Source organism: Dermacentor albipictus, chromosome 1 (assembly GCF_038994185.2).
Source record: "Dermacentor albipictus isolate Rhodes 1998 colony chromosome 1, USDA_Dalb.pri_finalv2, whole genome shotgun sequence".
In the NCBI taxonomy this organism is placed as follows: domain Eukaryota; kingdom Metazoa; phylum Arthropoda; class Arachnida; order Ixodida; family Ixodidae; genus Dermacentor; species Dermacentor albipictus.
This window is the reverse complement of record NC_091821.1, coordinates 412,925,627-412,940,593: the sequence shown is the minus strand read 5'-3', so window position 1 is coordinate 412,940,593 and position 14,967 is coordinate 412,925,627. Positions and strand designations below refer to the sequence as shown.

General features: G+C 47.8%; 1 protein-coding gene across 11 annotated transcripts in view; it reads right to left on the bottom strand.

Annotated features, from left to right (window-relative positions):
- Window positions 1–14,967, bottom strand: part of LOC135913055 (rootletin-like) — a 308,691-nt gene that overhangs the window by 261,116 nt on the left and 32,608 nt on the right. For 10 of the 11 annotated variants that reach the window (XM_065445705.1, XM_065445709.1, XM_065445717.1 and 7 more), the window contains exon 2: window positions 14,809–14,850. The exons of the other annotated variant lie outside the window; for it this stretch is intronic. In XM_065445705.1, the coding sequence (XP_065301777.1) occupies window positions 14,809–14,850 (42 nt within the window). The remainder of the gene's footprint in view (window positions 1–14,808; window positions 14,851–14,967) is intronic. 11 annotated transcript variants of the gene reach the window in all.

The following is a 14,967-nucleotide window of genomic DNA, read 5'->3' as shown; positions in this document are numbered from 1 at the left end:
CGAGCCGCCCGATCTCAAAGGGCATGCTTAACGCAGTTGCACTTGGCACACTATATAGTTGAGGAGGAAAGCGATGGAACAGTGCGAAATGAGAATGCGCGCGCACGCGTGTGTGTGTGTGTGTGTGTGTGTGTGTGAGAGAGAGAGAGAGAGAGAGAGAGAGAGAGAGAGAGAGAGAGAGAGAGAGAGAGAGAGAGAGAGAGAGAGGCACGCGAGCTCCTTCAGAGAGGAAGGTTTGCCACACAAATGCAGCGCAAAGCTGCGGACCATTATTTCTCGAAAGGTGTTACGCGGACGACAAGGAGGAAGATCGCGCCACGGCCAGGACGGCGACGAGCCAGCCATTGGTGTGCAGGGCACGCACCAGTCTCCTTAATTGTTTCTACACAGTCGGACAATGCGAGACTGTGAGCGAGCAGTATACAGAGACTACCAGGTAAGAACAAGCGGCCTCCCTGTAGGCGCGTGCCGCTTGTACGGTTACTACAGAGCATCCGACTCAAAATTCAAAGGACAGTCCAGGGATTTCAAGGATGCCAAAGGCCAAAATTCAAGGCGAGGGAACGAACCTTATTCGCACACGCACACTGAAGAAAAATAAGTTCTCCTCCTTAGCTGCCATTTCTTTCAGCTAAGCAGCTGCTCAGTTGGATACGCGCTTCAATCTCTTCAGACGCCTTTTCAAAGTTGACTTCCCCATTGTAATAAAAGTAAAAGTCAATTGCCTTCTTGTGTGATGGTTCGTAGTGTACAGCCGCCCTGATTTTTAATAATATAGCGCGAGCGTCGACTGAACTGCTGGTGAGCGCCTTACACTCTAAGAAAAATCCCGGGGAAAACGGGAGTAACTGCGCCGTTAGTCCTAAAAAGGGCGCTTTCGTCCCTCAAAGGACTAACTGCATGAATGTGCGTGCCGTGTGCAAATTTCGGAGAGTAAGTGTTTAGTCCCTGCCCGGAAAGAGAGCAATGGGAGGACGAACGGCAACAGTTACTCCCCAGGCACTTCGCTGTTTTCGTCCGTGTCACGGAGCGATGCGGCGAAAACGGTCTTGTCTATAAATCGTGAATGGTTCGAAGTTAGTGCATTGTCTATTGAACTACATGCAAAGCAGCATCTTGCCTCTTCGAAAATTACGTGAAACTTAAAACTGGTATATGAAGAGGCATGCCCTTCGTGCGCACCCCATAAGTGAGCGATACATATTAAACGCGCAAGTCATTGATAAACGGCTAGATTTTCTTGGTCAATAGTACCTAAGTTCCTTCCGTTCCAAGGAGGTTGCGAACTGAAGCGATGTGTAGCTCAAACGGCACACGCTAAGTGACAGAGAAATTGCCCTTCTCTGTCTTCTTCGGTGTCCCGTTTGAGCTCGCTACACGTATACATGGCGTAGTGCCTCAGCTTAAATCACCCTAAGAATACTCGGGCTGATTTCTTTTCGCAGTCGCTTATGGTTGCAAGTACACTCAATGTTAGACTCTCACTGCATAGCTTGCACAAAATACGGAGTCACTTTTATATTGCCGCACTTGTGTTCCCATGCCTAACCTTGTCTAAATAACCCGTCTTGTCAACCAAGCGGCGTGGTGAAATGGTTAGAGTACCTGACTTGTGAGCGAGAGGACGTGAGTTCGAATCCTGCTCTCGGGCAATTTTTTTTTGCTCAATTTTTTTTATTGTGGTATAAATGCCTAATTTAATTAATTCCATCTTTGTGGAGCATCGGAACGAACTACCGTTACTCCCTTGAGGACCATCGGGCAGGGGCAACTGTTAGTCCCCGAAGGAGCAAGCGCATGGGGAGTAACAGTTCATCCCATGTCAGTTCGTCCCCAAAAGGACTAATGGTTGTGGCAAATCAGTTAGTCCCCAAAAGGACTAACCTCCCTACCCATTTTAGTCCTTTTTTTCTTAGAGTGTATGACGGCGATAAGCGTGCAGCAAGGCGAGAGTTCGCGCACGAGCCTCGTTGCCTTGTTGCACTCGCCTTGTTGCACGCTTATCGCCGTTATAAGGCGCTCACCAGCAGTTCAGTCGACGCTCGCGCTATATTATTAAAAATCAGGGCGGCTGTACGTCCGGCAACGGCCACAGCGGCCGCATTTCGATGGGGGCGAAATGCGAAAACACCCGTGTACTTAGATTTAGGTGCACGTTAAGGAACCCCAGGTGGTCGAAATTTCCGGAGTCCTCCTCTACGGCGTGCCTCATAATCAGAAAGTGGTTTTGGCACGTAAAACCCCATAATTTTTTTTTTTGTTTACATCCGGCTTCAGCCAAAGATACTGGTCCCATTAAAACCAAATGGCTGATACTTTCAGCCAGGTATTTCTACAGCCTCGAAAATGGAGACACGATGGCTTCGGTGTTAACTAAAAACAAAACAACAAAAATAGTGTTACGCCATGGTAGCTTGACCTGGCTCGTCTGGATCCGCGAGGATAATGGTAATTAAAAGAAGAAAGCCTGCCATTGGCGGCAGTGGATACACCACGATGCATCGCTTAGTGACACTGAAAATAAAATATCTCGGATCATTTCCTGATACACAGTGTCCATAGCATCGTCCCGATGCGGAGCCTGTTAGTTTGAGTCTTCAAAGGTCGCCCGCCAACCCACGATTTCGAGAAATTTATTGAGCACACATTTTCAACGCGTTTTCAGGGCCCTTCCCTTACAAAAATTTTTAACGAAAGTCTATAAACAGTGTATAGACGTCTATAGACTGTTTATAGACTTTCTACAAAAAAAAAATTGTAAGAGTTGAATCTCTTCTTTCAAAAGTGAATGGTTTTCAAAGATTTCAAAGGGGTGTACGAACCGTGCCACCATTTACTATAGCTTTTCTCCGTGGTTTGCTGGCTCATAGTAAACTTATATATACTACCGAGACCGGCGAGTCTCAATTCCATCCCCAACTGCAATGAACGAGCGTATTCTCGCCAAACGGTGTCTCCCAAAAGACGGCGCGTCGAATTGCCGGGAAGCCCGCAGCTTTAAACGTATACATATACAGCATAACCAGCCCATACAGCGGGGTCATTCTATACTACAACCATGTAAAGGTCGTCGTCTGCACTTAAGCCCTTATCATGCTATATATGCACGACCTTGCTTTCGTCGCCGGCACTAGGTAACCTTTCTCAAAATCCAGTTTCCCTTTCGTTCTTCGTCATTGATCGCAACTTGTATTCGGTGTACCACAAAGCGCTAATACGCCCTACACATTATGCAATCAGTAAGGAGCGATATACACGCGCTTAGGCAATAGTCATGGCGTTTAGCGCATACGGCTGTAATTAAAGCTCCAACTGGGCGCTATAGCAGTGGCGCTTGCTTAACTTCGTCTTTACTTCGTCTATATATATACGCATGTGGCCTGACACTGTATTAGAGTCCTCAGTGACCTTCCTGTGGCTTCTCGAGGTCTTTCCACTGCGATCGAACCGGCTTTGGTTGGATTGCGGACTTTCCCTCTCCCGAACAGAAACGTGGCAGATACGCGAAGCGCTTTTAACCAAGAAAGTAACACCTTGAAAGTGATTCGCAAATTCCAACACTCCATTTCTCGCAGTTATGAAATGAGCATCGCGCATACGTGCGAAGATACGCTTACACGGATGGAGAATTTCGTGACGTCGCTTTTAGGCTGAACGGCGGAACGGAAGTGCACGCGAACTGCACGTGCCGGCGATTACCATACTTAAGCGTTATACATTATCACGCGCAAACGTCTCGCGGCAAGAATCTATATCGCACCGAGAGAGAGAAAGAGAGAGAGAGAGAGAAATAGAGAGAGAGAGAAAGAGAGAGAGCAAAGTTCGTTGTCCGTCTCAATCGACGACTCCTGCACATCACACCAACCCACAAAGTGTACGCACGCGCGCGCGCGTCGTTGCACGGGAAAGTGCGGTCTTTGAGACGTCCACGAAGTCCCGCGGTATTCCTCTACCTCACTGGGCTCTCGTCGAGCGCGATCGATCAACGACCGCGTTTCGCGCGCCCTTCCTCTTCACGCAGAGTATGTACAAATTGCAGCGCGGGCGCGCTCGAGTGGCGGCGCTTTATCTTTCGCCGTCATCCTCCAAGTCGGGTGCGCTCATATGCATACATAACGCGCGCGGTGCCGGCCGTGCAATCAATAGCCGCCGAAGCGCAAGGTCCTCCTCCTCGCGATGTATGCGCGCACTTTCACTGCAGCGTCGACCTTTGCACGCACGCACGCACGCACGCACGCACGCACGCGCGCGCGCACACACGCACGCGCACACACACAAACGCGCGCACACACACACACACACACACACGCACACACACGCACACACACACGCACACACACACACACACACACACACACACACACACACACACACACACACCGGCGGAGTGGTATGCCCTCGTGCACAGTCACGGCCCGCCAGGAGAGATTGTGTTTTCGAAACGACCGAAAGACGCCGACGCCAAGAGTAATAACAGAAACAAGCGCGCCAATAACGCTCGCGCGAAACGAAACAAGCGGACAAGCATAAATTACGCGGCGAATTTCCCGTTATAGGATCGCTCGCGGCGTTCGCGCCTCCGAGCGATCGCATATATATCCCGGATCACGTGCGCGCGCTAGCGCTCACTTTCCTTCGAAAGGCCGCGTTGTTTCGTATGGCGCGTGCATCGGTAATGAGCTCTCTCAAAGTTCACCTTAAAAAAGAAAAAGAAAACGCGATCCGAGATTAACGGGACCACTTTTATTGACGAAGCTTCGTAAATATAGTGCCGCAGATGGAAGTTTGCGAATTACTCGCCAACAATGTTACTTAATAAGTTCACTGCAATTAACTTTGTATTCAACTATCCTTAACGAGCACCTCCAACTGCAGAAGTGAACTCGGGAAGTACTCAGAATAAGCTTTCGTTTGCTACAAACCTTGTGTTTAGCATCAGACAGTTTTGACAAATGCGAAGTAAAACTAAGTGAACTGCTGGTTGCACGTTCCACAGCGGGAAAGTGCATTTCCACTTTGTGGTTCCAGTAGTTCCAAACCGGACTATCAGTGCATTTCGCGGCCGATTTTGAGCATTTATTCATCGAAACTTACGCAAAGGCAGGTAGGTTCTGGTAAAAGGTTACGCTTTGAGCATACTGCCTGCCTTCAAGTCAATAATAATAAAAAAAATCAAATTTACGAAATCGCAATTAATAATCGCACTAGCGATTATCACTCATGTTATGATGTCCGCCACTGTCTATGTGAGGCAAACGGGGAGTGAAGAAGCACGGTATCGTCATCCCCTGAAAGCTAAAAATAACGGGGATTTAACGTTCCGAAACTGCAAGGCTGACTGCGAAGGAGGCACTTGTGGAGGCATTACGAATTAATTTTCTACCACCACCTGGAGCTATTTTAAAGGAACGCCAAAGGAAAATATCAAGCCGAGTTAGATCGATAAATTATTCGTCAAGAAGTCTATCGTCGTTTCCCGTGTGAACAATATATGACTGTTGCGTGGAAAATTGCCACCTAAGGTCCCGGCCTACTGCTGCTTTTCAATTTGAACACAGAATATATCGATAGAGTAGGGATCGTTCCAGGTATGGGTAACTGTACAATTTAGAGACCGAGGTTTGCATGGAGAGATGAAACATCAATGAGATATAGGCGAAATTCTTGACTGCTATATATAGATTTAGATAAAACTAATCACCTCAAGCAGGCCAGGTGAATATTTGTCGCATAGCCGTCTCGAACGAGGTGAGAACAGGAATCATCGTCATTCTCATCATCACCTTCGTAATTTTGGCGCTACAATATCTGTGTTCTCGCTGCGAATGGAGAATTCAACAGAAACCTACGTCTTTCTATCTAGTTCGACTTTTACATTTTCCTTGATTCGGGGTCCCTTTTATAACCCGCACCCATACACTGCGAGGCTATATCGTCGCCAGAAAAAACACGAGGCGCATGGCACACGCCGTTCAAAAGTGCATTCTATATATGCAGACCGGCCAGTCCGGATGCCGGTTTCGAAACGCACGACATATACCTCTACCGTCAACCACTGCATGCTACTCAGCCGCAGCACTGCTTTTTCTGATGTAACAGGGAAGTTTCTGCGCACCGAAGGCACGGTATATACGTCCGCGTTACACCAATGCACTTATATAGTGTATGCTCGCGCTGTGTGTATATATATATATATATATATATATATATATATATATATATATATATATATATATATATATATATATATATATATATATATATATATATATATATATATATATATATATACGCGCGCGACGGCGAACGCGGCCCGGCCTTGACAGGCGCGCTGTTGCGGACACCGCGCGGAATTCGTATGCGCGAGGAAAACGGGGAAAATAAATAATAAAAAGGTGGGTTACACGATGGGCGGCGTTTCTTTAAGTACCGAACGAGTGTGCAGGGCTGTTAAAGGAGCTATATACCAAAAACGAACATCAAGTTACGCCGTATTGTACAGTAAACTATATACGCTCCTGCAACAGCAAAATGCCCACTCCGAAAGGAAGGGTGCATGGTTATAGCCAGAAGGAATGACGCGGAAACGCGGGAAGCCGGATGACGCCGCCTCCACAAAGTTGTCGCGCGCACCGGGTCGCCATTACGTCACGAGTGCCGACAGCGTCTGCTCTGGTCTGCATGTATAGCGTCCATTGGGAAAGAAGGACCCCGTTACATTATGAAAGAACCATCGGACTCAACTTGCACCAACTTTCGTGAACTTTGCCGGCGCGAAAATGGGCTATATAGAATGCAAGAACATAACTGGGAATCCGTGACGTCACGTCGAGGCACAACGACGTCGAGGTATCGGCCCGAAATTTCGAAAAACTGAAGTTCGGCCTTAATAATCTTCCCACTTGTCTAACTATTTTTCCGCAAGAAAGAAAGAAAAAGAGACCACCGATTTAAGCTGATGCCATGCCGGTGTACGCCCATGTGACGGCCGCCCGATGGATAAATTAAGTAGCCGTATAACCAACCCTAATAATAATAAGTATAATATAACCAACCCTTATATATAGCTTTCATTGATTACAAGAAAGCGTTTGATTCTGTCGAAACCTCAGCAGTCATGGATACGGAATCAGGGTGTAGACGAGCCGTATGTAAAAATACTGAAAGATATCTATAGCGGCTCCACAGCCACTGTAGTCCTCCATAAAGCAAGCAAGAAAATCCGAATAAAGAAAGGCGTCAGGCAGGGAGATACGACCTCTCCAATGTTATTCACAGCATGTTTACAGGAGGTATTCAGAGACCTGGATTGGGAAGAATTGGGGATAAAAGTTAATGGAGAGTACCTTAGTAACTTGCGATTCGCCGATGATATTGCCTTGCTTAGTAACTCAGGGGACCAATTGCAATGCATGCTCACTGACCTGGAGAGGCAAAGCAGAAGAGTGGGTCTAAAAATTAATCTGCAGAAAACTAAAGTAATGTTTAACAGTCTCGGAAGAGAACAGATATTTACAATAGGCAGCGAGGCACTGGAAGTCGTAAGGGAATACACCTACTTGGGGCAGGTAGTGACGGCGGATCCGGATCATGAGACGGAAATAATCAGGAGAATAAGAATGGGCTGGGGTGCGTTTGGCAGGCATTCTCAGATCATGAACAGCAGGTTGCCATTATCCCTCAAGAGAAAAGTATATAACAGCTGTGTCTTACCAGTACTCACCTACGGGGCAGAAACCTGGAAGCTTACGAAAAGAGTTCTACTCAAATTGAGGACGACGCAACGAGCTATGGAAAGAAGAATGATAGGTGTAACGTTAAGGGATAAGAAAAGGGCAGATTGGGTAAGGGAACAAACGCGAGTTAATGACATCTTAGTTGAAATCAAGAAAAAGAAATTGGCATGGGCAGGACATGTAATGAGGAGGGAAGATAACCGATGGTCATTAAGGGTTACGGACTGGATCCCAAGGGAAGGGAAGCGTAGCAGGGGGCGGCAGAAAGTTAGGTGGGCGGATGAGATTAAGAAGTTTGCAGGGACGGCGTGGCCACAATTAGTACATGACCGGGGTAGTTGGAGAAGTATGGGAGAGGCCTTTGCCCTGCAGTGGGCGTAACCAGGCTGATGATGATGATGATGATAAAACGAGCAAGCGTGCAGCGATACGCCAACCTGTCACACTCATGTTCTGTCACTGCGTGCACTGAAAACGAGGAAACAGTAGTCCACCAGCGTGACGACACGGCCACCGGCACCGCGGGTTTCTAATAAAGAATGTATAGGCGTCGAACCGAGGCTAATTACGACAGCAATATATAGAAGCTGCAGCATTTAAACGATAATGTTGAAACGTATGCACTGTAGAAGTTGCCTAGAATTTACGCCGTTGATTAGGCGGAGGCAAACAGCAGAAGTACATGCATTGTCGGTAAGGAAGACGGAACGCGAACGAGGACAACGGGGATTGCAAGGCCTGTTAAGCAGATCTATAGCGCCTAGAGCTCCGAGTACACAGATATACATATTCTCGGCAGTCACGCGGAGCTGGCACTTCACAACGGTCGAGTGTTGTTCATTGCGTCCGTTTTCGTAAACAAGCGTCAGTGCGAGAATAAAATGCGGGAAAAAAAATCTGCGTTGGCCTAAGGCACGCGTACTTCCCGGCACGAAGCCTTATAATACCATAACGACCCATAAAAAGACGGCGCAACACAACACCGGCTTGAAAGAGGAAGGGAAGGCCGTCTGCCAAGCGCCACGGATGCTCGGCTCACGTTTCATATATACACAAAAACGCGGCTAATCTAAAAGTACGATTACGCCTGTTTCCGTCGGTTCCACAGAACGTGATCGCTTTACCCGAGCAAAGGCGACGGACTACTACGGAGACCCCCTCCGCCGCATCATAGGACTGCGTATACAGAATCATTAATGCACTCCAAGCCTGCGCCCTCCTGAACACTCTATAGCTCCTCCACACCTGACGGCCCGCTGCGAGAAAAGCCCATCACAAGAGAAGAACAAATCGAGTATTGAAAATCGCACGCCGCGTGCTTTGCATGCATGCGTCTATCGAGTGGGCCACCACCCGGGGTGCCCTTAAACATGCTGCAGCGTCAACAACGCGCTACTATAAACCTGTCACCCGCGGAACCTTGGCCGTCACGCTTAGAGGTTTTCCCTCTGGAAGTGGTCCAAGGCCTCCGTGTGTGTGTGCGCGTGTGATGTGTGGCCTAGACGTGCGTATACAGAATTCCAGACGGCGCAAACATTACGCGACTCGTAAACGCAGATACATACCGTGACAAGAGAATGGGCATTGCCGAGCTTACAGCGATGTTCCAAAACCCTGCCCATAGCACTCGTTCATACAAGACCCTCGGGGAGGGAGGGGGAAGGAAGAGGGGGACGCTCCCTAGTACGGCATACATGCTTGGTGGCATGCACTTACAAACATTCATAGATACTCCTTCGCGAATAGTCATTCAGAGGAGGGAAAGGCGCTCATTTCTGCAAAGCCTGATTATGAATCAGCGATCTAATGCCAATGCCCCGTCTCTTCGCTCTTTTATCGACCATTATTTCTTTATTTCAGGCAGATCCTGCCTGTCTTCCCTTTTCACTTCATCGAAGATTGAAATCAAAAACGAGAGAGAGAGAGAGAGAGAGAGAGAGAGAGAGAGAGAGAGAGAGAGAGAGAGAGAGAGAGAGAGAGAGGTGCACAGGTTGGGAAGATGGGGGCTTGAACTTGAATTAAATGTAATCCTGGGGTTTTACATGTCAGAACCACGATTTCACTAGGAAGCACGCGGTAGTGGGGAACTCCGGAATAATTTTGACCTCCAGCGGATCTTTATTGTGCCCCCAGTGCACAGGACACGAGTGTTTTTGCATTTCGCCCCCGTCGAAGTACGGCGCCGCCATGGCCGGGATTAGATCCTGCGACCTCGTGCATAGCAGCGCAACACAGGCTTGAACTTAAAAACAGTGCGTGATCTAACGAGTAATGAATGTCACCGACGCCAAGCGCTTCGACATTCTTTGTTTAACCAATGCCAATTACTACCGCGACGATATAGTATGTATGGACAACTTTCCATGCGGTACGGTAGGATCGTCGTATGTGCAGAGTGGTAATGAACTCAGTGTTGCCGATATATGCAACAAAGGGTAGGAAACAAGCCAGTTAAATCTGAGACGGCTGCTCTATGCCGTATGCCCTCTATACAACGCGCTCAACCGCTCAACAAGTCGTCAAAGAAAAGCGGGCTTTTTTTCTTTCTTTCTTTCTCTTATGTCTTTCCAGATCCCAGACAACTGCGACTGCGCGAAAGGTGGCAACCCTTCCCCGAGGCGGACCTTCGCCCTCACGTCCAATCGGAGAAGGGGGGGGGGGGGGCGCCAGACAAACAGGGTTTTACATAAAGCCCACTTGGTAGCATACCGGAGCGCATGCTCTATAAATATTAACGGCGAGTGAAACGAAGGACGAACGTAGAAGTCGTGTACGCGTGTAGCGCCATATGCTCGTCCCCCGTTTTATGCGCTGGTAATTGCACTAGATTGCTCATACATTACAAGCTACATAGCCCCGAATTTTTACCATAGCAACACACACTCTTCCATATCCTCTAGGCATCATAATCGAACATAACGCGAAATAAGCCAGGCATTCCGCTTCAAACTAAGAGGCGCAAACATGTGTCAGCCAGGCATCAACTTCACTTTCTGATACAGTTTGCTTTCTTGACCAATTGTTATCTTCCCTCAATAGTTTCTAATCATCGATAAACACTTTCTTCATGTGCCGTTTCCTTTGCTTTTTTTCCCGCTTCTGGCTATCACGATTGCATAAACGCTCGTGTCGACGACCTTCTTTTTTTCGACTCCTGTTTCATTCAGGCTTGTTTTCTTTCTTTTTTGTGTGATCATGTGATCCCAAATGGCCGCTCAGAGGGACCACAGCATGTACGCACTCTAAAAAATGATGGATGCGTGCATCGAAGCTTGCTTTGTGCCACTGCGCTTCGCCTTTTTATTATCCTTTAAAAAAACGCTCGTTAATTCTTAATTACGATGCCTAGTGCCAAAATGCACGCGGGCCAGCGGGCGAAACGGAAAAAAAAGCACGCGGTCCTCGCCGGCTCGCAAGGACGACGCAATTACCGTTAGTGGCGGCGCAGCTTCGGAGGAAGCCTCTTAAATCCACGACAGAAACTAAGGGGGCGCTGCGTGCAGTTATATAAATCGTCGGCATAATACGTCCCGAGTACAACTTGCGGCAAACAAGATGCAATGTATACATACACACGAAATCCCACTGGCGACCTTAGACATAGCGCCAACGGAGCGAGGATTCACTACGTATATACCGGGGCAGCGAGAAAAGCGGGCCTCCGCGTTCGCAAGCAGTTTTTAAAAAAAATGCAATGTCCGACTGCAGCGACACCTGGTGTTAATTGAGCACAACGGGGAAGGGACGCTAAAGCTAGTGCGTGCAAGTGTAAGCAATTACCACGAGGAAAACACGAAAACTAATATGCGCATACTCGGGCGAGAGGAGGGCCCACAGCCAACGATTGTGGGACGATAACGAACTGTTGTTGGCGTTTGTTTGTAAGCGGAGCTGTATATACAGCGCTGGTGTACCCGGACATGGCCTAAATTGGGCACGGGGATGCAGACACATCTTCGCAAGTCAATCAAGTCCGACATACATCACACTGGCTATGTCGAGCTAAAAAAGAAAAAAAAATCAGGGTGTTCACGATCTGATTAGAACCACGATCTGATTATGAGCTACGCCGTAGAGTGGTGAACTCCGGATTAATTCTGACCAGCTGGGCTTCCTTAACGCAAAGCCCGCAGCGCTTCTGATGCGTTGGAGCGAGTTTTCAATTGTGGATAGTTCAGCAAAGTAATTACTAATTAAATATGGTAATGTTTACTCATAAACAATTATATTGTTTTTCATTTCTTTGTTCCTTGCCGCGAATGCCCTCTATATGGCAGGAAATAAAGTGAAGTCATAATTTTCCTTGACGTGGAATGGTGTTTCGGTTTTAATGGGTTAGAAAAGAGCCAATATAAGCGGCATGACTTGTTTAAGAATATACAGGCTAAACCAAGCGGTATATTCTAAAAATAAAAAAAAATATATCTCTGTGATAACCTACAGACTTTTGCATTACGTCACACTTTCGTAAGCGTATTCTATTTTTAAGGTATACGCCTGAAGTGGCTTTAAAGGAAGAAAGCAAAAACGATACACCAGAAAATTAATTACATCAAGCTCTGGAGTTTTATGGAACAAAACCACGACATGATTACGAGGCGCGCCGTGGTGTGGTATTCTGGATTTACGATGACCATCTGGGGTTCTTTAACGTGCATTCAATGCATAATACACATACTGCGAACAAAAAAAAAAAAACGTTTACGGACCACAGGATCTCAGAAAACGTCCAATTTCCGGGCAGCCTCACAACGCTGCCTAGTACTCGCATTCACAGCTTCTACCAGCGTATGTGAGCAACATTGTGATGTTCACTTTTACTGACTACTACTACAAGCTGCTCGGAAATTGGACATTTTCTGAGAACCCGTGGTGCGTGTAAACTTTTTTTTTTTTTGACGCTGCGTTATAGCATTGCGCGCCTCCATGGAAACGCAGCCGCCATGGCCGGGATTTGATTCCGCGACCTCGTGTTTAGCAGCACAACGCCAAAGCCACTATAATCAACCACGGTGGGTGATGCAGGAAACTATGAAAAGCCATCGACCACGTTCATTACAATGCTATTTTTAGCTCGGCAAATGACATCTACCCGGTAGTTGTTCCATTTCCGAGGAGATTGGCATGTATACGTGTCAATATATAAAAATCATATATAAAAGAAGGTTCAAGCCCCCTACGGCCACCAGGGAAACCTGCCCACACAATAGGTTTACTAAACTTCAATATACGAGTAAAGCGTCCCCTCACTCTTCTTTTCTTTTCTATCTGTTTTAATAAGTAAAAGTGAAGGGTGCGACAACCATCTCACGAACACTACAAGGGACTCGATTAAGCCACCAAGACCAAATCAGCTTACAAGGACTGGTATAGCACTGGCTGGGAGCCACATAGAGCCTCTGAAGGAGAGACTTCACACAACTCCGGTTCAAGGGTCAGAATTAATTCGCGAGTGCGCTGCGCAATTCCAGTCGCGCCGCTCCTTTCGTCTCGTTCTGCATTCTCGTTAAAATTCTGACCCCTCCCCTTTCCCCCCTCTCTCCCTCATTAATTCCTGGCGCGCTACAATACACTTGTCCTGACATCGTTTCCAGTGACCAAACAGGAAGAACCCGCATGACGCAAGTCTCGCGGGTTCTGCCACAACACTTGCGCGCTGCCAGCGAGAACGCGGGTGGCGGTTACTCAATTTATAATTAAGACAGTGACGTTCCTACTCCGAGAAATGCGTGCTTACTAAAAAGGAAATAATAATAAGTAGGAAGGGGCGAGATGTGCCAGACAAGCACTGCCCGTATACGCAACAATCCACAACAACAACAACAAAGTACGGACAGAGACCGTGGAAAATGAAAAGGATGGATCTGCGGCCAACGGCGGGGTGGACACATCCCGCGGACGATTGTCTTTCCCGCAACACCGGCGCACTTCTTAGAAGCCGTACCTCAAGACAGAAGGCCGCGTTATCTTATATTGCTGGCCGCGGTGGCGCCAGGTTTTTCGATGCATCCGAGTGTGAAAAACACAGCGGTGATTCAGTGGCTATGAATTGTGTGCTCTTGTTAGCACAAGGTCGCGCGGGTTCTGGCAAATAATGACCAAGGGGACGCGGGCCGCCTTACGAGCGGGGGGGGGGGGGGGAGGGGAAAGGGGGGGGGGGAGGGGAGGATACAAGATGCGAGTGCGGCCGTGAATTAACTGGCGCTTCGGGACACGTTAATTAAAGACACTTCTTGGTGACGAAAATAAATTGGACCGGAGTTCATAGCACTATACACGGCATCCGTAATCGCGCAGCCATGGCGAGGCTTTGGACCGAATCATCTCACGGGCGAACCACATTAATCCGAAGCGTCCGCCCTCCTCCCTCCACTCTCCCCGCGCATGTCCACCTTGGCCAGAGGAGCGCCTCTCACTGACCCAACCTTCGGGCATATCGTCGATAATACACCACTCAGTCGATCGATGATGCGCCGAACAAAAGAATCAATTAATAATTGATTATTCAGTGCTCAACCAAACTTTTGCTGCGCTCCGGCGGGACACAGTAATTACACAAACGACCCTCGCGTTCGGCGCTTCACCGCATCTCTCTGTCCGGGCGCCAGCCCCGAGGAAAGGCCGAACCAAGCGATCACGCTGCCTAAGGATTCCGATCGCGCAATGTCGTATACATAATGGGCCTGAAATGCGTATACAAAAATTATATATCCCTGAAGAAGGCTGGACCCCGGTCGGAACGTCGGAAGTAAATAAACGTTTGGCACGTTCGTCCGTTCATTTCCAATGCTTACAGATCACTCGATCCACAGAAACATTCACTACGCTACGCAACAGGGGTGCCAGAATATTCCAAACTTTCGAATAGCGACTCGAATAGTCACTATTCGTAAATGCGAATATTTTTTTTTTCGAATACACATCGAATGTTGCAGCACCTCAACTACGCGCTGTAATGAACATAAAATCGGAGCGAAAGTATGGTAAATTATCACCCCGCGGGCATAGCAATATAGACTTTAGACACAAAGCGCGTGCAAGCGGTAGCCATACGTCACTTTGGGAGCCATACTTTCCAGGCTGCGCAGCGATCATTCCCACGATCTGAAGAGCCCTGCGCATGCGAAGAAACCACTTGTTTAACGACACTTCACAACGTACTACGCAATGACAGACAGAAGCTTGCTAATTTTAAGATTACTGGGATGCGAAGATCGTTTTATATTTTTTG